The sequence below is a fragment of the Photinus pyralis genome, unplaced genomic scaffold (genome assembly GCF_008802855.1).
Source record: "Photinus pyralis isolate 1611_PpyrPB1 unplaced genomic scaffold, Ppyr1.3 Ppyr1.4_LG1, whole genome shotgun sequence".
Lineage (NCBI taxonomy): Eukaryota > Metazoa > Arthropoda > Insecta > Coleoptera > Lampyridae > Photinus > Photinus pyralis.
This window is the reverse complement of record NW_022170249.1, coordinates 29,700,858-29,726,049: the sequence shown is the minus strand read 5'-3', so window position 1 is coordinate 29,726,049 and position 25,192 is coordinate 29,700,858. Positions and strand designations below refer to the sequence as shown.

General features: G+C 35.5%; 1 protein-coding gene across 1 annotated transcript in view; it reads right to left on the bottom strand.

The window, feature by feature from the left end:
• Nucleotides 1-5,421: 5,421 nt before the first annotated feature.
• Nucleotides 5,422-25,192, bottom strand: part of LOC116180591 (venom serine protease 34-like) — a 94,821-nt gene continuing 75,050 nt past the window's right edge. Inside the window, exons 2-8 of the mRNA XM_031500671.1 lie at nt 6,759-6,993; nt 6,544-6,670; nt 6,372-6,496; nt 6,124-6,322; nt 5,873-6,073; nt 5,510-5,824; nt 5,422-5,457 (exon numbers count right to left, since the gene is read on the bottom strand). Coding sequence (XP_031356531.1) covers nt 5,435-5,457; nt 5,510-5,824; nt 5,873-6,073; nt 6,124-6,322; nt 6,372-6,496; nt 6,544-6,670; nt 6,759-6,993 — 1,225 coding nt within the window. The 3' untranslated portion in view covers nt 5,422-5,434. The remainder of the gene's footprint in view (nt 5,458-5,509; nt 5,825-5,872; nt 6,074-6,123; nt 6,323-6,371; nt 6,497-6,543; nt 6,671-6,758; nt 6,994-25,192) is intronic.

Sequence of the window (25,192 nt, the reverse complement as noted above, 5' to 3'; positions counted from 1 at the left end):
CTTATGCAATTTTCAAAAAAGGGCTCAACCAGTATAACTATTGTACAACATTTTTCTTCGTATTTTTGTGAACACTGCGCCGAAAACCACATTTCAATACAAACTGTTTGCAAAAATTTACCACTTTCGGGCAAAATCGTTCTAATTTTCCTGGTGTATTTAGTAATCTCATAATTTGCATTGAGATAATCCGTAGTTTCTATAAATGAAATGTGACTCATTTTACTGTATTTCTAACGAAATTTGGTATAAAAACGTCAAAATTCAAATGATTAGCCTTCCTAAATACAATTACATTTATTCGATTAATTGTATAGAAGTTCTGTGTGAAACGTCGACCTTTTTACTGCAACGAAGTCCAAGTGACCCAGAACAAATTACTTCATACACAGCCGGCGGTGTTCAAAGTAGCGCCTATTTCGAGCATAAATTCCGTCCGCTCGTCCATCCGAGACGTGGAGATCTCAATCTGAGCAGTGAAGATCCGAGTGTAGTGGATAAACATTTACACGGGCGTGTCGAAGGTTACGTTCAAAAAGGAAGGAAAATGAGACAATAATCTTGGTAATGGATGACCACTTTCGAATGCTTTGCGAAAACGAAGATGCACATTAGAGGGATGGAAATCACAGTTTGTGCAGGAATGGGCAGCCTGTACCTAGCGTCGCTAACTTAGGTTTGCCTACGCAAATCTAGCATTGCTGGGCCTCTCCAGTCAAAGTTATTTCATAGAAACGGACTTTGCCTGATGTGTAATCCAGCAATCTTAGGTTTGCCCGATGTGGTTAGACAATGTTCGAAATCATTTTATGTATGTAGGTATTTAAAAACGGAGATATAGGGTGTCCCAGTTGAAACTGACGCATTTTATCCAAAAAAAAAAAATAAAAGCGAAAATTTCAAAAAAATGTTTCCCAAATTATACAAATTGAATCAAGCACAGCTATACGTTCACAATATAACTGAATCTGTAGCGTAAAAATCGTTACGTAGCATGCGTTGAAGCGGTTTACGCCGGTTCTCACCATCTTCTGAAAGATATTTCGAACATTGCCTAACCGACAACCGGCAAACCTAAGATTACCGTAGTAGATCAGGTAAAGTCCGTAATACGAAATAACCTCGGAACAGTGCCTGAAGTGAAGAGGTCCGGTAATACCAAAGCATATAAAAATTGAATAAAAACACTAAGAAGCCTAACGTTTATGGAGTAATGCGTGACATGCCCCCTTCTCGTCGCGTTGGTGATGATCACCGCACTGCATGTGGATGTGCAGAAAATTTTGCCGCACCAACGGGAAAGCTAGAACTCATTCATCTCACTTCTCAATTCAAGATCGACTGTGTACCGCCTATATCTCAGTTCAATTGTCCGCTACGATTTATTACCAAGCGTTAGACTTCTTAGTTCTTATAGTGTTTTTATTCATTGCATAGACATAATACTCATGTATATGAGTAATACTAGAATTACTTAGGCAAACCTAACTTTAGCGACGTATCAGGATTTGCCTCTAACAGCAGCAGAGCGCTTCGTACTTTTGCTATACTGCCATTCTTTTAGATGTAAGGTATGTTGCCTAACCGTAGGGCTATTATAACACTACTTGCAGTGTTCTATTGTAATACAATTTATAATATGATACCATACAGATTTAAATATACTATAAATCTGTGATGATACCTAGGTAGGTATATAATATACCTACCCAAGTATTTATTAGGCTCTATGTTTCATATAGACGATTGGGGAACATAAATTGAATGGCATTAAACAATTGTTAGTCAAGAAATGAAAAATCGTTTGTAGTGTATTAAATTTACAGTGTATATCTATTTATTTACACAGCTACCAGCGACGTCGGAAGTACGGATCAGAGGGGGCGACCCGCCCCCTCAGTTTTTACACAAGGGGGGCCGCGCCCCCTCTAGTAAGAATGAGTAGATAAATCACTCAAAAGCGACTAACACATCTTCTACCTACGGAATGTGCATGCAGAAATTACAAAGAGTGTAGAAGTAGAGGATATATTGAAAGTATTTGCCAGGAAAACTGCGGAAAGGCGGAAAATTTTTGGATATATTTAATTTTTTATACTTCCTTTTCTTTACAATGCTCAATAGTGCAATAAATAGGAACAAAATTTTTGTAACTTTTGTATGTTCTAGTTCTTCATTATTTTTATTTTTTAAATAAATTATTAATGATCTATGGTTATGGTTTTCTCAATCGAGTCAAGTATCTCTGAGTTGCTCAATTGCACATAACTAGACATCCTCCGACACTTTTAAATTTTTTTCAAAACTTTTCTTACAAAAATACATTTTTTAAGTAATTAAATAAACAAGTTTCAGGGTCACTTAAAAACCCACTGCATTGCATTAATTCGTACACAATTTTGCATGGGAGGGGGGAGGGACGTTTCAGACTCCATGGTCGCTGATTTTTGCCCCCCCCCCCAACCGTTATTCACTTCCGACGTCGCTGAAGCTACACTCGAATGCTTTTGAAGTGGAAAGCTGTTCATCGTCTGTGATAATAGCCATGTCATGTCTGTCCATATGGAGTCCATAAACCTTCATCTTCCCCGACATTCTCATTCTCCCGCTCAACTGCAGCATGATAACTACCATGCATGAGAAACACATGGGGGAACGATTCGGCACCATTTCGCAGCAGAGTAATTAAGAATATATTTTTTCAAGATTCAAGATTTCAAGATTTCAAATCCATGATTTTGATGGCTCTCTTTCTCTTGGAAAAGGAAATTTTACTGAAGTTTTTCCCCACTATGCTGAAAATAGAAGCATTTTCGACCGCAAACTCCTGGTGGTTCCGACATCCCTTGAGTGGTTCACCCTCCCAAATTTTTTTCAGCGAACGCATGTGCATAAATCACATTGCATAATATTGTGTGATCAAAACTCTCTAAACCTTCCCCATATAGTTTTATTCGTTGAAGTTTTTAAAAGTAAAAGCGACTATAGTTTCGGCGTACTGCCATCATCAGGCGATGTGAAATTTAACAGGAAAACGGTAAATTACAAACGTTGAAGACGAATAAGACGAACATGTTGTTTTTTAATTATTAACTGGCCGGAGCCAAGTGAAAAAACCTGAAGGGTGGTTAAAACGGAAAGGTTGTCCTAAGTTTCAAAACGAATTATTATCAAGCCTTGTTAAGACAACCAACCGGAGGGTTGAATTATTACATTAAAAGTTGAAAGTTGAGTTTAACACATTTCAAAAGAACTGGGGGGAAAAAATAAACTTATAAAAGTATTGAAACTATTGAGATGACTACATATTTAAATTATTTAAGTTAAGTTTAAATTCGAGATCATGCAGACGGCATGTCTAGAAATGATTGACAATTCGGTATATCTCAATCATTTCTAGACATGCCGTCTGCATGATCTCGAATTTAAACTTAACTTAAATAATTTAAATATGTAGTCATCTCAATAGTTTCAGTACTTTTATAAGTTTATTTTTTCCCCCTCGATGTTTCACTTTGGGGTAGGGCCGCCGATAAGAGGGGTCAGCCGGGGCATTTGCCCCGGGGCCCGGTCATATTCTGGGGGCCCGGCCAAAAGAGGTTTTGAAACCTGATTTTTAATTGTATTTTTTAACAGAAATCTGCATATGCATATCTCTGTATGAGAAAGTAGAATATAATAAAATGCACAGCAGAAGATTTAAAAAACCATACCATTGATCAAAATCTCCTAATTACGGCACAGTGACAGAAGGCTCGCTTGGTAAAAAAACCGTTTGAGATCGACTATGGGTCAAGATCGTTAGATCAATTTCGGTACATTAGCTCTTGAAGCTCAACTTGCTAGAGAAATTAATTTTGAGCGAGTGATATTCACCTTTGCTAATAAGAAAATCCACAGAGTGAAATTGTAATTTGGTTATTTGAATTCTAACAATTCATAATAAATTATGAAAATTACTGTGTCTGTATGAAAATTATTCAAATGTTCTCGTTTCAAATCCAAGTAGTCAAGATTGAAAATGTCTAGTTTAAGATAAGGGTGATGGACAACAAAAATTTAAAATTATAGGGGCCCGCTCAAAAAATATTCCCAGGGCCCGTCGAGGCTAACGGCGGCCCTGGTTTGGGGCGCAGCGCTAAAGGGTACATAGAATGTCTGCGTCTGGTCTCATTCGATGCAAAATTTAATGCACTTTTTTGTTTTGAAGTTTTCGGTAGTTTCAAAGATATGTGTACGTAAGCATGAAAAGCCTATTTTTGCATACATTTCATCCTCCTCTGTCCAATGCCGTCGTTGGCAGAAGACCTAAGCTGGAGGGGTTAATATTGTACGCAAATTGAAGATATCCCCTTTAAATAATCTTTCCCTTCCTAACCTTTCCCTCCGACTTTTATTCTTGCCTCTTGGTCTATTGGGTTCTTCAAGTGAGTAAAGATTTCTGGATACTTAATAGTAAGTATATCTCATTTGCATGGTATTTACGAACAAAAGTGAAAAAGTAAAATCAATTCCGTTCCAGTGATTATACATTGTAGTAAAAACTGCGTTTCCTGTTACATTTCAATTTCTGATTTCCAACACTCCCTTTATAAGGACAGCAACAAGTGTTACCGTAAAGAAGTGGATTTTACAACTATTTGTAAGAACAAAAACTAATTGTACAATATGTGATGCAATCGAAGCGCCGCACGAGTCACGACTATTGAACAAAAACCCGTTTAATTATTTATAAAACTGCTAACCTTAATGTGTTTTTTGCTGTTAGATGACGTACTGGATTAGGAATATTTATGAGTGTGTGGACCTAATAATTTCAGTGCAATTTGTAACATTATTTGAATTAATTACTTGAAATTATAGTGTTTTTTGTGTTTGTAATTATATACCTACTTTATAAACCCAAATAAAATAAAATAAAATAAAATAGCTATAAATATACATGTCATTTTTGAATTTATTTCGCGCGATTTTATTTATTTATTTAGTAGAAGTAAACATATCTGAAGATAAATTTCTACTATAAATATTGTCTCTTTTAAATCAGGAAATATTTAGACCCCCAATGGAGCCTGATGAAGGCATATCAAATGTTGGGACTGGGAAACTACGCCACACTGTCGACACCAAGGTAGACCGCATTGCATACTAAACCGGAAGGTCAAGATAATTATGATTTATTTATAACCAATTTCACCCTGTTGAGTGTTGAATTCCGAACAATTGTTTTCTATGATAATATTTCTGTTTAAAACCCGACTTAAACATTACAATAAGTTTGGGTAAATACCTAGGTACTCTTATTTCCTAAATTCAAGCCTCGACACCTCGAAAAGAGACTTTGTGTCACAACACTCACAACAACGCGAATAAAATATAAAAAATTATCCATCGTTAAACATTTATTTTAGAAAAATTATTGCACCAGTAATATTTATTTAATACAATAATCAGCGTCTGAAAAGCAAAATCAGTTAGTTCTATTTAAAACAGTGGAATACCTACATACCGGATGTTTTCGAAATTATCCAAGCCAGAAAAGAGGTCACTCTAGTATTCACAGCGGGGAAACCACCTCCACAACCAATCCCATAGGAAATTATACCAATCAGCTGTAATCTCCTCGTTTCGTTATCGTACCATAAAAGTGGACCACCGGAATCATACTGGCACGCATCCTTACCATCGCCATAAGAGCACAGCACGCTACTGAAAATCTTCGCATTGAGCAGTTCTTCTTGACACTTGTTATTAGAAACTATAGTAAGATTTACTTTTTGAAGTTCCTGTGCTCTTGGTCCAGTAAACTCAGTCGTTCCCCAACCTACGAATCCAACCATTACCTAATATATTACCGTGGTTTTGTGACTACCCAATGCCAACACCGTTTGATCATTGAAATCAAAATTTGAAAACCGGAAAGGTAGACACACCGGGCCAACATCGCCTCCAAAGGGAATTGTTTTCTCAGTCTTGATAATGGAAATGTCGTTTTCTTTCGAACCCAAATTATACATAGGGTGTCTTATGATGTTTTCTATGATATACAATGCTGCTGACGGGGTATCATCTCCTAAACACGTTTCTCTTTGAACGCCCAGTATTTAACTGCCCTATACCTACCGGTGTTAATATCATGATCACCAACCAATAAACCAAATGTTCTGGCAGTTTCATTTAAGACACAATGGGCGGCACTAATCGCGTACCTACTCGCGATAATGCTGGCACCACAGGATATTTCTCTCTTCTGTAAGTGGACCAGTCCGGCCATCAGTGGGAATTCGTTAACGCCAGTTGGCACACCGCCAACTATCCGCCGCTATAAGAATTAATGGATTAATATTCGTTTTAAGTTCAATGTTGCTTACATGTTGACGCCATCCACAATCACACTTTGCAGGCGACTCGGTGGTGCCCGTTGGGGTTGAAGACTGGATTGCTGTTAGTGTGCACAAAAATCGTCCCCCCATGCTGTACCAAGGCGCCGTTAATCCTGTAATTTTAATACACTGTAATGCAGGTAACGACTTCGACAATTACCTATAGATATTCGGTTTCTTTCCGAAACTGTACTCAACGTGCCTTTGCCGCAATAATTGTGTGCATCCTGAAAATTCGCATCGCCTGACTTCGAAATTATTAGCTTGTCTTGCTGGCAGTCCCTAGACTAAAATAAACACGAGTACAGTACCTATACCCGTCTTATCTATGTTAAGTTAGAGGGGGGGTGCTCTTTCAAGTACACCAATACTTACAGGTGGCAAATTTATATCTTCACAAGTAAGAATAATAACCGCGTTAGGACTTGTTTGACCAACCCATCGGCACGATGTTCCAGCTGCATATTTGGATGGATATTGATGATTATAGATATAATATCTTTGCCCGATGCTCACGTCTTGATAATAGTCGCATTTTGGATCAACTGCTGCTAAAGCTGACGTTATTGAATGTATTATGCAGGTAACGATCAGTATAATTCCCATAATTCTGGAAAAAATAAAAATATATTAACGGAAAAGATAAATATAATATGGATTGTTAATAAGGAGCAAAAAGCAAACGATGGATCTTATAATGTTAAAAAAGAATGTAAACGGCAAAAATATATTTTGATCAAAACGTCAAAATCGTTATTCTTGCACCAAGATCGTTTAGAAAAAAAACCAAGAGGATTATCTCAATTCTCAATGCCCAAAATATGAGTTTGATATAGATCACAGTGGCAAGGTTAACAATATCACCTTTTCTGGTAAATTTGCTTAGTCCTGACTGGGATTCCCGATTCCGTAATGAAGTTACGGGATAAATTAAACCTAATAACAAAAAGATGTGCAGTTTTTCGTACTCCAAGTGCCAAACGAATACCATTTCTTGGTAATTTTTTTAAATTCTAGCCCCAGACAGCGATAGCCCCTTAAGAGTTCTGAGAGTTTCTCTAAGAAGATTTGTTTTTACAGCGTTAAGAGTTTTTACTAGATATCTGGGCAGAATCTCAACAAAAACTTTCTCTATTGAATGTTTGTGGCGAACCTCAGAATAAAGCAATGCTGCTTGGCTCGCGGACGAATTTCGAATGGCCCGCGCAGACATGTTTTAAAATTTCCGCCAAATTGAGGGATTTCTGCTTGGCCTAATCGACCACTTTTTGTAAACTTCGAGGCAAAAATGTTGATTCCCAAATGAAATACTAAGTGTTTAGTATCACTGGTTTTATAATTTTTTTCTCTACCGAGTGACGTAAAAATCAAATATGGTGTCCATTTAAAATAAGGAATTTGATGTCAATATCCCGAAAACCGTCATTTAAAAAAATTTCTTTCTGCGTTCATTGAATTTATCCCATCGAATCTTGCAACTTTTATTGGAAACTTTTTTCGATAGCTCTCTTTGTTACTAAAATATTTGAACTTTTTTAAAATGGCGATTTTCACTTTTTTTTAAATAACTACGAAACGAATTATTCTTTTCAAAATAGCAAACATAGCCATGCTATCCTACTCAATTTAAGACACCCTGGGCCTATATGACAAAATGTAGTGTAGGAGTAGGATCGTATATGAAAAGCCAAAGGCATAAAAACTGTGAATCGCGATGGATTCTAGATAAAAAAGTGCCCTAAGAAAGATTTTGTCAAAATCAATTATCTTTAATAATAAGAAAGTTATGGCGCATTAAAGAAACGCCCCCTAATTCTCTCTTTAAAATTGAGTTCCTGACACCTAGGTCCATATTTTTCTATCTCTTAAAATAAAGGGTGTTTCCATAGGAGAGAGTCCAATTTGCACCACCCTATACATTAAACATACCTACATATCATTGATAGGAAGGTAATATGATTTGTTTTTTCATATTAAACCATATGATTGTGTACAGGCTTTTGGCTTTCAATAGTTCCTACGTGCGAACGCATGTTGAAACTACACCGGTCAACAAAAAAATAATTTTTTTTGCGCATGGGATTTACATAACATATTCTGACTATAATAAGTAAAAATAAATAAAAAGTGCGATTAGACGTCGAAAATATTTGCTTTTACAAAAGTTATAGCGATTTGATTGAAAGTATTCAGGGGCGAAAGTTAAAGTTTGAATCTTTGTTTTCCCTCAAATAAAAAGAAAAATGGAGGGTGATATTTTCCCGCGGTTACTTAGCAAAGAGGAAAAAAATCCTGGAACAATTTTAAGGCAATAGTCCATGGTTTCCCGTTCAGTGTTTCCTGGGGAACCATAGACCTGAAAATTATGACGAGCTGACAGGATTTGGTTTTGCATCATCGGGTATAGAATGTCTTTAAAGATGCACAGGTTACATTCTCATTTAGATTAATTTAAGGATAATATGGGAGCCTATTCGGAATAACAAGGACAACACTTTAATCACGACATAATGGAATTTAGGCACGTTACCAAGGCCAGTAAGCTGGAAGCATGATGGAAGATCATATTTGGGGGGTTGATGAGAAAAACTTCAGTTGAACATAACAAAAACAGCAGAACTGTTCCATTTTTAAACATTTAGACTCTAAGATAAACAAATTATAAATGTAGGAACGTTACCTTTTAATAAATCATGCCCATGTAAGTAAGATTTTATAGGTATTTTATTTTTTGGTTTTTTGCATTTTTTTCACACAAAAACAAATATATAACCTTTTTTGTTCTAATTCTTATTTGTGGCTATACAAGCAATAAAAATAAGGTATATATGTCCCATGCGCAAAAATGCTGTAGACCAGTGCTATTCGTGCAGAATTTGTAATAACTAATAGGTATACATCGATTAAACCCAAAATCACACATTAAATTTAAATACGATTCAAAATATAAAAACTAATTATGATATTTAATATTTAATAATAATAATAATAATAAATGTCTTTATTGTCAACCGAACAAACAGCAAATAAATAACATTTCTTTGTTAATACATTTATAAGTGACAATAGGTGCAAGTTCAGGGACAGGCACAAGCGCCGCTCCTGGTCTTCCACTTGGACCAAAATCAGCAACGGGAAGGAAGAAAATAAAATTTACAATATAAATAGAAGAAAGAAAGAGGAAAGAAATAAAATCTACGATATAAATAGGATGGTTCACGAAACGTCCAGATTGCTAACAATTGATGCGAGATAGTGATAGTTAATGTGGCTTATTGAGATTGTAGTAGGTACTGTTTACTAGCAGATTTGAAAAGAGGTAAGGAGGAGATGTTCTTGATGTTATCTGGTAAAGAATTCCATAATTTACAAACATTATAAGAAAAAGACCTCTCAAACAGTGATGTTATGTGCCTAGGAGGCCTAAGATAAAACTTTTTTCTTACATTCAGATTATATACATCTGTGCGGTATGTTAAGCGTTCCGCCAAATATGGAGGGGTTTTGTATTTAATCACCTTAAAATAAAGTGCATGATGTACCCTTCGATTGGACATATTTAACCACTTTACATCGCTTCAATAAATGTGAGACTTTATTGTACTTGCGAATTCCGTATATAAAACAAAGGCATTGGTTTTGAATTTTTTGTACCCTAAGCTTATCATAAGAATCGAGACAGGGACCATAGACGACATCGCAGAAATTAAAGTTCGAAAGTACTAATGATTCGCACAGTGTAATCTTTAATGCACGGCTAAGTACACGACGTTGAGAATATATTTGTTTTAAGACTAAAAACGACTTACTAATCATTTTAGAGACATGTGATTTAAAACGCAATTTGGTATCTAATACAACTCCCAAATTTTTTGCACAATTAACAGAATTTAAGTCCACTCCATTTAAACTTATTTTCAGCTTATCACTCAAGTATTCAAAATCTTTATTTTTACTAAATATTAATAATTGAGATTTACTAGGGTTTAGTTTTAAGCAGTGATCTACAGCTTGTCCTGAAACGAATTCCAAGGCCCTATTGATAACATTAATTGAGGAATTTACATTTGCGACATCAAAAGCGTAATAAATTTGTGTATCGTCAGCATATAGACTGACCTCCTGGAGTCCACCAAGGTACTGACTAGTGTATATAGTAAATAATAATGGCCCTAGAACTGAACCCTGAGGTACACCCCTAGACAACACAAGTTCATCTGACACGACACCGTTTAACTCCACAACTTGAGATCGATTAGACAAGTATGACTCAAAAAGATGTAACACATTTCGACTGCAACCAACATAATGCAGGATAGCCAATAAGGTATCATGGTCAATCATGTCAAAAGCCCTAGAATAGTCCAAGAGTATTAATGCAGTAGCCTTACCCCTGTCAAGAGCTTGGAAGATGGAAGATTCACGCCTTTTCTCAAACATTTCCATTTTTAGTGGAATTTTCTGGCTACTGAGCACAGTTCCTACTTCCTACACAAGCTATGCAACTATTCACCATAAGTTATGCCGTAAAATGTACATTTAGTCAATATTGGTAACTCTTATTTCAGAGCAATGAAAATGAAAATGCGCTAAAATCGCGTTTTTTTGTACGTCAAATAACGCAAGTGTCAGATGTCTTGATATTTCATAAATTGAAATCTCTCTCTCTCTCTCTCTCTCTCTCTCTCTCTCTCCTTCCAAGCGTAACTAGAATAAATTACAATTGCAATGTAGTTTGGTACGTTACGTATTTAAAATATATCGTAAGAATGTCTACTAGGTATTATGACAATGGTCCTACATTTGCAATAGGTTTTAAAGCTTTTACCGCAAAAAAGGGGCATTAGTCTAGAGTAGAATCAACAACTAATTACGGTTTCACTCGAGGTTTCATATAAAATTATCTTTGCAATGATTCCGTATTTTAACTTAACAAGTGAAGGATGAGATAATTAGTACAAAACTAATAATTAAAAATGTGAATTAATTACGCACGGCGTATCGTACGCATTTATCATACTGGTAGGGCTATATTCGCCGACTGAAAGCGGCAACGCTGCAGTATACCGGCAGCACTTGCTCGACAACAGAACAGTTGAATGTCGTGTCGCGATTCGTGATAGCAAAAGTCAAAACCGTCTCCTAGGTATAAACAAAAACATTTCGCCGACATTCTCGTAACTTAACCACAATTTTCTAAATAAAACCTGTGTGACTTGCCCATGGCTTTACAATAAAGAGTGCTATTAAACGCGAAGTAATTTTGTATAAACAAAAGTATTGATTTTGTATTCTAACCTCTTGTGATTGACGCTTTGTGTTCCAATTTTCTCCCTTAATATTCTCCTAATTATTAAGAGTTATTCTTGTTAAGGCTAATTAAATTAGCGAAATTGTGATTAATAATTATATAACTTTCATATATAAACCAACCTTAGAATAGGCGGCTTTTTAATCTACCAGCTTTATAAATGTGTAAATAATTATAACTATCCCTGGTGCTTAGCTTTAAATACCTATCAATTATAAATAAATAAAAGTGCAATTAACGTGCTTAGGTGTAACGACGATGTGGATTAAAATCGCGGCCAAGAAATAATGTTCATATAAGATTGTTTGGTAAGTGTTTTAGTTATAAATAGGCTCTTATCACTCTCATTTAAATATTACTTTTCTCTTTATGATTAACAAATTAAAGTTGGCTACGTAAGAAAAAAAGTTATCGTCGCCGTTACGTCAGAATTCATTGATAAATAAGTCATGGGAGATAGGAAGTGCGATTTGGCAAATTCGCCGGAAGTCTAACATTTTCCCGCTCGTAGTCATGCTTTACGTCGGGAAACACCAAAGCCACAGTATTCTGAAGTGTTTAAGAATATTTTGTAACTTTATCTGGCAGAGATAAACTCTCGACTTCTTTTTTTTTTTGGTATTCTCATTATTTCCGTTTAGTGCTCGCATTGTCCGGTATTATCGTAATTTATTCAAAGTCGAGGTCAACAAAATTGTATCCCAGTGGAGTAATCCAATGATACAGTCCGGTCTGGCGACGCCGATGTGAAGAATACACCGTGATTCTGCTAGTTACAAAATTAGGTTTAAAAAACTAATAGAATTATCTGATCTTTTATCGAGAGCGCGAACTTTTACGATTTACAAAGAGAATTCTCATATCTCGTGATCTTTTACACATTCGACATAAAAGAACACCGGTCAACTATAGAATTACATTGGCCCAATCCTATTTCTTTGTAAATGTGTCAGAATTTATTATTATTTATTAAGAAACGAAAGTTTTTAGACTAAAAGATTTTTTTAAGAAATCACGCTTTCTTGTTCAGGTTTGTTTCTCTGATAACTCGAGAAAGTATAGTGATTTTTAACTTCTATTTTTGCAATCGGTTCGAGGGGGAAATCTTAGATAAAACTTCGTACCTCTCACTTCCAGTTAGTAGTAGTAGGTCCATGAATGTCTACCAGATCTCTTCGAAAATCCAAGGGATATCATAGGATCTCGATGAATGTCCTTGGATATCATCGGATCTATAATATCGCACATCCAGCAGATGCATCATATTTCTTTGGAAATTCGCAGACATCTACATCTTCGAATGTCGTCTAAATAGAGATCCGTATGTAGTCTGGAAAACTGGGAAGATCGATCGATGATACTAAGGGGTTCGCAAATATTCACTGGATATTTTTATTCAATTTATTTTATTGGGACTCATACGTTACCATCCGAAACCGGTTGCAATCATAGTTAAATGGTAGTGCAAAAATTTCGTCGTCAATTTAATAATAATAATATTGTCTTTATTTGAGTAAGTTTACAGGATGAAGTTCAGTACGATAAAAATAATAACTTGCCGTCTGCTCTGCCACTTAACCCTGCGTTGGAAAAACGGCAAACACATTGTGTCGATGGACAAGAGGAAGATCTTCAACATTCTCCATTACTATTGCCGGATTGTACAAGGTGTTCCAATTCCCATGCCCCGCTAGGAATAACTCGAGGAATAATTTATCTGTAGGAATATTGGGAAACGGTTTTCCCTCGGGTTTGAGGTTCTAACCTATCTGAAATAGTAACGTGACATCCTCGGTGACATCTGACAACCGCGTTTTTTTCCAAAAATGGCACTAATTTGTTTTTACAAGATATTATAATTCGAATAAACATCGATTCCTTATGTTTTTTCGATATTTTTAATACGGACCATAGTGTTTTAAAAAAAATTATCCAGATGTTTTTATACGCGTTTATGTATGTGCTTTCAAAAACGCACATACAAGAACGGGCACTACCACTGTCTATAGACATACCTACAATTTCGCACTATTTTGAGCGATGTCCAAGGAAGTAGTTGATTTAGCATTGGCAGCAGTGGCGTACACTGCTGTGCTTCAAATGAAAATGAACAAAATTATTCACTAAATTGAAAATTCTCGCAGGAATTCGCTGGACAGTGCCTACAATCAGCAAATTCAAATTAATATAAGAATTTAAGAAATAAAAACACTACTGCACCACTGATAATCTACGACGCTATTGATGTGCGAGGCGACGCACAATTTGCATCAACACCTCGATCAACACGTTGAAACTTTTTGTTATGCACGCACATTTCTGTTGTCGATAGAAATTATGAGCATCATTCAAAATGGTTGAGCAATGCGCATTCAAAAACGTGATGTGCGTGTCGCATTCACATCTCGAACCACATTCGCGTCGGTCTGTTGGGCCCTTTACGGTTGAAGCGAAGGTTGGGGTATCTTGTCAAATCTAATCTTCCGAGTAATCTTCTTTTGTTTAATTGTTCAATGGCAGGTATGTACTTCGATTTAAATGGTTTTTTCGAGGGTTTTTTTTAGTTTGTTAATAATGATCTGTAATTCCAATAGTTAAATGCGAGCCGAGATGCGAGAGCTTAAATGTCTAAAGGCTTTTTTAGACAGATCGAAAAAAAATATGTTTGGGATAAATATTGTAGCAGATAGTTGAGAGATTATACAGGCTGTTTCACGCAAACTGTTACCCGAGCCGTTACCTATAAAAGTAGTCAGACTCCCATTAACAATTTAAATCTGAAAATGTGTATACCAACATAGTTTTTTTATGATCTATCGAAGGAAAATATTATTTATCATGATTATTTCAGTTCTGGTTTTACGGGATGTGGATAGCAACTTTCTTATTTTAAATTGAACACCCTATATTTTATTGCATTTTTGAAATTACGTAGTTTAATACCACATTTCCCTATACCTACGCATCAAAGGTTTTCAAGTTATTCAAAAATTTTGACGTTAGGCTTTTCTTTAGCGCCTTGTATCTATGGCTCCGTTGACCTGAATTTCAAAAAGTCTTCCAAAATCAATACTGACGTGATGCTACAAGCGAATGATTTAAAGTTTGATCGCCCTTCTATAGGGTGTTTTAAAATTAATGGTCCACTTTAATAGCTTCAAAAAAAGTTGATTTTTCTAATGAAACCTGCTGTATTTTTTTACATTTTTAATTGTCGATCAATTATTACATTCCCTATACCCGAGCCTATACCTATCTGTTATGGTTTTCGGTTTATTTTAGATTTTCTAAAATTGTGACCGTTAGGTATATAATGCACAATTTTAATTGTTATCATTCGTTATTCATGGTACTTAGTTTATATCACTAATGCCCGTTTGCACCGACAAATTTAAGCCGAGTTTAGCCTAAGCGTAGCTTAAAATCTATGGAAACCATTGTCGCAATAATCGTTGCTATGGATTTTAAGCTACGCCATAAGTATGAACAAATTTTATTTACTTTAATGAATACAAAGTTAAATAAAGATGAAATCAAAAACAGAAACACGTCATGATAACAAACGACAAAATAAAAATAACAAACAAACATCAATTGAGGTTTTTTCTACGTGGCCATCGTTTTTTTTCAATACATAATGGCCTCCTCTGATTAACTCCGTTGCGAGCTCCGTTGGTAGTCGCCTCCCGCCTGCCTACTTCTACGATTACTTCATTTCATCAACATCTCTTCTCACCTTAACTTCCAGTTCTTCACGAGAAACAACTGGCGTAACTTTGTTTTTTATTGGACCCCACACATAAAAGTCCAGTGGCGTTATATCTGGAGATCTAGAAGGCCAATAGCGCGGATCTGTAGGGTGTAAGCGTAATCCACCTGTCTTCAAAAATGTTCAAAGACATATAATTATCATGGGTAAAATGAGTCGGCGCTCCGGCAAGTTGAATTCAGTAGTTTTCCCCAGGTAATGTTTACCAAGGATGGTACAATGACATCTACTAACGCGGTTATTTCATGGCCTCCTAAGCAAATTATACCAAACGAAAACCATAACAGATATGTATAGGGAGTGTTATTACACTAGATCGATGTTTTTCGACATTTGAAAGTGCAAAAAAATACAGCAGATTTCAGTTGAAAAAATCAACTTTTTAAGGTTAAACTTGACCATTAATTTTGGAACCCCCTGTAGAAGGGCAATCAAAATTGAAATCATTCGCATGTACCACCACGTCAGTATTGTTGATTTTGGAAGACTTTTTGAAATTCAAGTCAAGGAGCCATAGGTGCAGGGTACAGGGCGCTAAAGAAAAGCAGTGAAATTTTTTGAAAAATCTTGAATAACTTGAAAACCTTTGATGCTAGGTTGTGGTATCAAACGACGTAGATTTTCATGTACATGGTAAGGTGGTTATCAAAAATCTTGATTTAAAATTTTTGACTGATCGCCATTCAATTATGTATTTGAAAAAATAAAAAATACTTGCAATTACAAATTTTTAGTTTTGAAAATTTTTTGTTTTTTTGTCAATAGTCCTTAAAAATACGGGAGTTATAATCTAACTGCAAATTTTCCGAGTGCGAATCTACTGGGAGCAAATCCTCCGGGGTGAACTCTCGTGAGACTGAAAATTCCTGAGGCGAGTTCTCTCGGAGTCAAAAACCGGGAACTATGCCGCACGCGAATGTGGGTGTGATTTGCGGGTAAACTGTTCGAGAAAATGTTCCTGGGGCGGATACGCACACGCTTGGAAGAAATGTGGAAAGTAAATTTTACCATTGAATAAAAACATAAAAACACTATAAGAAGCCTAAGGCTGGGTCTACATTATGCGTATTGCGCAGATGCGTATTTCGGTTGCGTATTTTCGGCAAAATGACAACACATTATATTAAATTCGAACGTTCACATATATGCGTAGAATACGCAACTACGCAGTATACAGCCGGAAATACGTACGTCCGCATGCTGGTGCCGGCTGCATTTATCGGGAAGTTGATAGAAAACACGTGCATTCACGTACGAGCGTTTACACTGAGCGGATCGGTTGGTATGTATTTGCAGTTGCATGAGTTGTTTTCGAAACTTGGCAAACACGCGATATAATGGTTTTTTTACAAAAAAATTTCCAGAACCTTTATTTTCCAATCGATTCGGACGGGGAGCGGTGCATATGATAGCTAATAATTCAATACCGCCTGCAGGTGGGTCTTCGAAGTAACCCTGCGGCTTCCAAAGCGCAAACAAATTTTATCATACCTACCGCAAGAGTTGGACACAAACTAGTGACGACAACCAGAAACGACGTGTACGCTTCCGCACATAGACGCCGAAAATCTGCACAATGTGAACGCAACACCTTTTACCGATAATAGGCATACGTATTTTACGCATCTGCGCAATACGCATAATGTAGACCCAGCCTAACGCTTATGGAAGAAAGCGCGACAAATCCCCTTGCACCCGCATTGGTTGTGATAACCGAACTCTCTTTGCGGTAAATAGGAGGAAAGCAAATTCTCATTCTTCTCAGTTCAAGAATCGACACTATTGACAGTGTTTCCATTATATTCTCAGTTCAATCTCTGTCGCGCTTTATTTCCACGGGGTTAGGCTTCTTATAGTGTTTTTATTCAATGATTTTACACTTTGCACCCAGGTTGGACCGACGAAATGACGTAATAATAATCCTCCATATCATGGGAAAACTGATACAAAATGTGAACGCTTGCGTGTGTCTATTTGACTAATTAATTAAGGTTGAAATGATTAAAAATAAAGGTTTCTGCCAACAATGGAATTATAGTATAAGTTCGCAAGCTTGTCGTTCAGGTTGAATTACAACATACGCATTACGCACGTATACCTTACAAAAGGCAGATTTTAAACTTCGCCATCAGTTCATGGCGGGAGGGCCGGGGGGCGGGGAGCTCGAACAATGAAGTTTTATTCTTGCCCAGATTGCTTACTTTACAAGTTACCACAACAGTCAGTCTCTACTTGAATTACAGCTCGTCTGCAGTTGATATAAAAATTAATTAGGCATTTGTCAGATTATTTTATTCCTCGAAGAGTAGGTGGCCAACAGAGACAAAACATTCATGCGACATTTGGCGCGGCGGATGTTTCTAGGAATGCTGTTCTAAATTGCACCTGGTAGAGAAATAAATATTTTGCAAATTAGTTTATTGACGTTATCGGTGTTCGCTAATTCCATTGTGTAAAGCAAAAGTTCAAAAGCCAGCTTTATGGATGGCTTTCAAAATAAATTGCGTATCGTTTAATACAATTTTAAATTCTATCCGTTTAAATACTTATAATAGATGTAATAAAGCAAAAACAAACGTTATATAAGCCGCACCGTAAAACTAACGCCAAAATTGTGAAATTGAATGCCTTCGTAGTGAGTCACTGGCACCTTTTCTATTTCCTATCTCTATAAAGTCGCAATTTGGAAGCGATTCAATTTTTCACGTTGTTTGTGTTCTGCAATACCTATGGAACGCCGTTTTACTTTTTATTACGAAAGTTTACAATGTAACATTATAAACAACAGTTAATTTTATTTCCCGATTTATTATGTTTGTTGTTTTTATGTGAAACATTAAATATGTTTGTTTAAAAAACTTCACTTAATTGAAATGATGTATGAATTATATAGCAATGTGTATAACGAAAGTTTAACAATACAAATCAACAAACGAATACATAAACGAACAGTAATATAACTAACTAGAACTAATTCAACAAACATAAAAATTTATTCATATTAAATGTGGGATTAAAATTATGAACAAACATTTCAACAATCATATTAATTCAATTATTGAAGTGTTGTACAAATATTCCCAACAATCATTTTAATTCAACAATCATATTAATTCGTTCTGTTAAAATCGGAAAGCATTATTTAAAATGATTGTTGAATTAAAATGTTACATGAATTAAAATGTTTGTTGATAATTTTAATTCGTATCTGCAAAGATCATACTACACTAGATAGCCAGCGTATATGCAAGAGTTGTTTCGCGTTTAAGTAGTTCCATAAAAATATTTATAGGGGGCTTTCGAAGTTAAGAACGTAACGTAACTGATTCATCCGAAGCCGTCTTCGTACGAGTTCGAATCATATCATAAATACAAAGAGTGATTATTGTCTAAACACGAGACACATAAACATGACCTACTCAACACTCCTCACTATCATTGGGATAAAATTACATTTGTAGTACGTGGGTGTAATTCCAGACAAGGTAGATTCTATTACAGACAGGACGTTACAATGAAAGAAATAATTTAAAAGTTGTACACAATATTCCCTTTGCTTTTTTTTAACCAGCGCTAACCAATACATTTTCCAGATTTTCGGATTTAATTATAATAATTGCAAAAGCGTCTTTTTTCTTAGCATAATTTCTGAAAACGATACTTTAGCAAATCTTCAAATATAATATGCACCTACTTATCCAGGCATATTTACATTGTAACCACACATTTATCTAATTTAGATTTGTTTGTAATTAAGCATTTTATGATTGGGATAAACGAGATATCCCGCTTAGCCTCCTACATAATAAAATTGTGTCCAGCAAAAGTGAGTCGGAACTAGATGCGTCTGTGGTTAAAATTTCAAAGAAATATCTCCATAAATATGAAAGTTGGCATTCCGCCGTGTGCGCAAAATATGGAAAATACGAAACTAATCGAAATGGGCAAATATAGACCATAGCGGCTATCAATTAGCGAAAACCCGAAGTCTCTAAGTGGCCCAGGGGCCGAGATCTCGATGGAACGGATGGACGGACGGACGGAAAGACGGAAACACGAGCACATAAGCTTTACCTCAACTTCGTTGTGTTACAATAAAAAATTTAATTTAAAACAAGATGTGAATATTCGGAATTTTAATTTACAGTAAGGTAACCAGATAAAAACATCTATAACACCCACGCAAGGTTGCGCTTAAGAATGACACCGATATCCCATACAATAGCCCTTTATTCTAAAAATAACTGTGCTTTGCCATTTCGCGCGTCTTCTTACCCCGCCATGTAGTTTGTACTATTCTCATAAAAACATAGCCGCTGGAGGACGCAGTCGACTTATGTGGCGGGACGAATTATGAGAGTCTAAAATTTATACAGCGCTGTCTATCTAGTGTAGTATGATCTTTGGTATCTGTGATTGTGCGGAAGTTTCAGGAACTATCCTTTAGTGTATTTGGGTACGTGTATACTAGCGCCTAATTAAAATTATCAACAAACATTTTAATTCATGTAACATTTTAATTCAACAATCATATTAATTCAACAATCATTTTAAAAGATTCTTTTACTTCGTCTAACAATAAAAATTTATTTGTTTGTTGAATTAAAGTGATTGTTGAAAATATTCGACTTCAATTTTCAAATCGTCGAATTTATATGACAGATGAATTAAAATGTTTGTTGATAATTTTAATTCCACATTTAAAATGAATGAATTTTTATGTTTGTTGGACAAAATCGTTTTATTAATCGAAGTATTTCTTGCAATTCAATTTAATTGTTTGTTATTAATTGTTTGTGGAAATACAGTTTCATATACACTCATTCAATATAACAATATAATTCATTTCACATTTTTATTAAGTAACATTTTTTAAACAATCATATTTAATACGTAAGACAATAACAACAAACGTAAAAAGTAGAGGCATACGATTGACTGTTATTTAAAATGGCACATTGTAAAATTTTGGAATAAAATTGTACAAATATTTTCAGAGAACATTTTAATTCAACAATCATATGAATTCATGCTGTTAAAATCGGCAAGAATTATTTAAAGTGATTGTTGAATTAAAATGTTACATTAATTAAAATGATTGTTGATAATTTTAATTCGTATCTCTGATTGTGAGGAAGTTTCAGGAACTACAGTTTAGTCTATTTGACTACGTGTATACTAGCGCCTAATTAAAATTATCAATAAACATTTTAATTCATGTATCATCTTTATTAATCAACATTTTTTAAATCAATCTCTTAATACGTAAGATAAAAACAACAAACGAAAAATTTAGAGACATAAGATTGACTGTTATTTAAAATGATACCTACATGATAAAATGTTGGTATAAATACTAAAACGGCGTTCCATAAATACCAATCAAACAAGAAGAACTCTTGTGCTCTATTTGTTTTTAATGGGAACGAGATGCTAGGAAAGTATTTTTTTTTAAATTATCTATGTAGTACAAGGTTACTTAGACCTTCTGAATTAAGGTTCTAATCTACACAATAAGCCATTTGACAATTAAAGATGTTTGTTGACAAATTGATAAATTCTAACAATTGAAATATTAATCACATGTCACTACGTTCGCCCACACTTAAGCTCCGTTCAGAGTGGGAGCGTCGGGCGTAGCGTCGCGTCAAGCGTTGCGTTGCGTTAAGCGTCGCGCAGCGTACGTAGTGTCAAGACATTCATAGTGATAGCGTCATCTACTGAACGTTGGACTAGCGCCAAGCGGTTTGAAATTCAGTTCAGTTTACAATATGGCCCCAAGAAAAGCAGTTCGTTTGTGTGCGCTAATGTTCTTGCTGGAGACACCATATTTTAGATTAAAAAGGAGAAAAGTTGGTATTCACCCTATAAACAGGGGAAGATATGTATTCGGTGAATTTCATCATTTGTATCGCGAGCTAAGGATGTATCCTGATAGATTTTTCAATTATCTAAGAATGTCCGTCAGAACCTTTGACTATCTGTTGGGAAAGGTTAGCCATCGTCTGGAAAAAACTGTAACAAATTTTGTGAAAAAGAGATTTATTTCACCTGTTGAACGAGTTGTTATTACTATAAGGTAAGAAAAAATATTTATACCTAGTTTTTTTTTATTACACGAAACAATACAAAGTATACCTATATTATAATTGTAACAACCTCGTTACTGGTAAGGGTCTTGTCCATGTCCTGGAAAGAGCGTTGTACTGGAAAGGGTATTGGACTCGGAAAAGGGCGTGTTTGATGTCGAAGGATTTCTGGACACAGTAGAGTGATGAGGGCTAGGGTTTTGTAATGATAACAAGTGATGGCTAGGGTTTTCAGGAGGTAACAGGTGATAAAGGCTAGAGTTCTTTGGCGAGAACAGGTGATTATGGTTAGGGTTTTCAGGAGGTAACAAGTGATGGAGGCTAGAGTTTTGTGGCGATATCAGATGATGATGGCTAGGTTTTTTTGAAGGTAACAAGTGATGGAGGGTCGGACTTAGCGAAGGTAACATTGATATTTGTAAATTATTGTTTTGGGCAGTTGTTGCTCGAGTCATTTTTGATTTGTTATTTTCTGCGGATTCCAGTTCATCTGAGATAACGGTTTGAATTTTACTCCTTAGCTTTAACCTCTGTATTTGATTAAAGTTTTTCATGTACGGTATCAAACTCTTAAAAAACAACAATTCTTCACAGTCTGCCTCCTCTGCGTCATTTTTCAAATGCTGTGTTAGTAGGTTTAATTTTTTATTTTCAATTTCTAAAAACTTTCCCTCTCTTACGTCACCTATTCTTTTTCTAGTTTTTCCTTTTCTGTGCTGGGAAATTGAAGATGAAGCGGATGCTGATGATAATGGTCTCTCTTCTCGTGATACTGACACAGATGGTGGAGAGTTGACATATGTAGTGTCCATGTCTGATTGTGTGTCTGTTTCATCGTCTTTATCCCCTTCTAGGTCACAAATATTTTCATAGACCTGACTGGACTCGTGCAAACTTGGTAGATTTAAATTTCTATTCTTATACGATTGCAGTTTCGTATTCCATAATGCCGGTCTTGCCTGTATTTCGGCTATTAACACCTCGGTTGTGTCACTCTCTGAAGTCATCTTAAATAACTAAACTCCTTAAAAACGCTGCAAAAACAATCCGGATGGTTTCGGACGCTGACGCTTGACGAACGCTGTTTACAACGCTAGACGCGCCGCCTCGTTTGCGCTTCTACTCTGCTCGTGTATATTTAAATACGTTAGATTGTTTTTTAACGGACGCGACGCTCGACGCGACGCTGCGCTCGACGCTTCTACTCTGAACGGACCTTTAATTCTGAAACGTAATCATCTGGAGGATGACAATTTCGTCGGTGCATTACTTCTTTAAATTCCTGTAACGTTTCTGCAGTAATTTTTTTTAGGTTCAGACTAGGTTCGGATGGGAGACAGTGAGATTTCAATGCTTTGTTGTCCATCACAAGCGTCTTAGCTTAGAGATACCGTATCTAGTCTCCCATCAAGAAGACGAACAACAGCATATTCTGGATTAGCTAGATAAATCTCTTCAACAAGTGGACCATACTCGGACCATACTTGCTTTTTCTTGCATGTTTCTTTATCCAAACTAGACCAGGGTTAGTTAGCTAAGAAGGAACCGCTTTTCCATAACCCGATTTCCTTCAATGGCAGGACATACGTTCACGGGGGTTTGGTTGGTTGCTACCGAGGTTGCTACACATGGAAGAGATCTAATAGAATGCAAAGCTTCTTCTAAAACCATTTCCCATTGTTCAGTTTTTAAAGCTAAACATATTGTTTTCCGGGGGGAGTAATCCCGAGGTTGAAAGGGGTGGAAATTGGTATTTTGCAGTTTGTTGCAAAACTATTAATTTTCTGCGAAAATGTTTGAAGTAAAAGTTGTAAGGAATAAAGAAATGAACAACTTTTATATCTACACTTTTTTCACATACCTAAGCTCAAATTTTCCGAGAAAAATCGGAAAACTGTTTTTTTTCTTTTTTGTTTTTATTTTTGCGAAAAAAAGTCGGAAATTTGGAGAAAACTGTTTTTTTATGACCAAAAAGAGGAAAATATTTGAACCCGTAGAGTTGTGCCATTTTCAAGATATTCACGATTTGGCGAAAAAGTCACCTCTTTTTCAGGAGAATGAGCAAGCTACTTTCTTCATCGTGCAGAGCTGTGCGGGGTAGCAAAATTTTCATACGAACTTGTATTTTAATAATGAAAAATAAAAAAATATATTCCGATAGAAAAAATTCGAGAAAATCGCCAAAAACTGAGAATGAAAATTTTTTATCCCCCTGAGAAAAGGTGGTTTTTCCGTCATATGGTGTATATTTCAAAAACACTTTTTTTCGTTTCCCTCTAAAAATTGGAGGTTATGTAAAAAAAGTGTAGATACAAAAGTTGTTCATTGTTTTATTTTCTACTTCGAACATTTTCGCCTTAAATTAATAGTTTTGCCACAAAATGAACACCACTTTTCGCCCCCTGACAGCAGCATGTGAAAGGCATCCACCCTCGCATCCACCCCAATATTTGTAGAGGCACATATGATACTAGTTTTACCGAAAGTTTTACGATTTGACCCAGATAAGATCTAGACAAAAGTTTTTTTTCCACATTGGATTTTGGATCTGAACTTCGCCCTTTTGGTATAACGTATAATAAAATGAGTTTAATATTCACTAGAATTATGTATTGTTTCTCTGTACGTTATCCAATAAATGACTATTATTATTATTATTATTATTATTACACAGATTGTTGCGTGCAGGAGAACGGTGTTTTATTTCCACAGAAATAACAATTTGGATATTTTTCAGTGGCACTTACGATTTCATTATGGTTGATCAATGCTTCTGAGGAGGTTTTTTAAGTAGTTTAAGTAATTGACCTACGAATTCAGCTGGTTGCGACTTACAAGCCGTGGCAAAAACTCCATTTTGTGGCTTTATACAGGGTGTCTTAAATTGAGTAGGACAACATGGTCATCTTTGTTATTATTATACTTACAGATTCGGTAAAATTGGCAAAGTTGTGTAGTTTTTGATGCTAATGGATATTCCGATGCAATATTTTGAAGAAATAAATCGTTTCGTAGATAATTTAAAAAAATTGAAAATCGCCATTTTTAAAAAGTGCAATTATTTTAGTAACAGACAGCTATGGAAAAAAGTTTCAAATAAAAGTTGCAAGATTGGATGGGATAAATTCAATGACCGTAGAAAAAAATATGTTTAAAATCGCGGTTTCCGACATATTGACATCAACTTCCTTATTTTAAATGGACGCCATATAGGATTTTTACGTCACTCAGTAGAGAAAAAAATTACAAAACCAGTGATACTAAACACTTTATATTTCAATCGATGGTATTTGTTAGGGTAAATTAGGCCACGATGAACGTAAATTCAACTATTTCTTTGGAAGTTCAGATATTTCGAGTGCCAATCGCGACTCTTCCTCAGTGGAACCATTGTGTATAACATTTAATTAAATGAAATTATTTCCATTTTCCCCATTTTCGACACTTATAGGGTGCCTATCTCGCGAATGAAAAAAGTAATATAGGCGTCATGTTCTCCTTTTGGATCAAATTTAATATGGTAACGTCAAAATTTGAAAATATTCACTTGCTTAAGAGAGGCTGGGGAATAAACATATGGAGTTAGGTATATAAGTTATTTGACCTAACCTCATTTTTTTAATGGGACACCCTGTATATT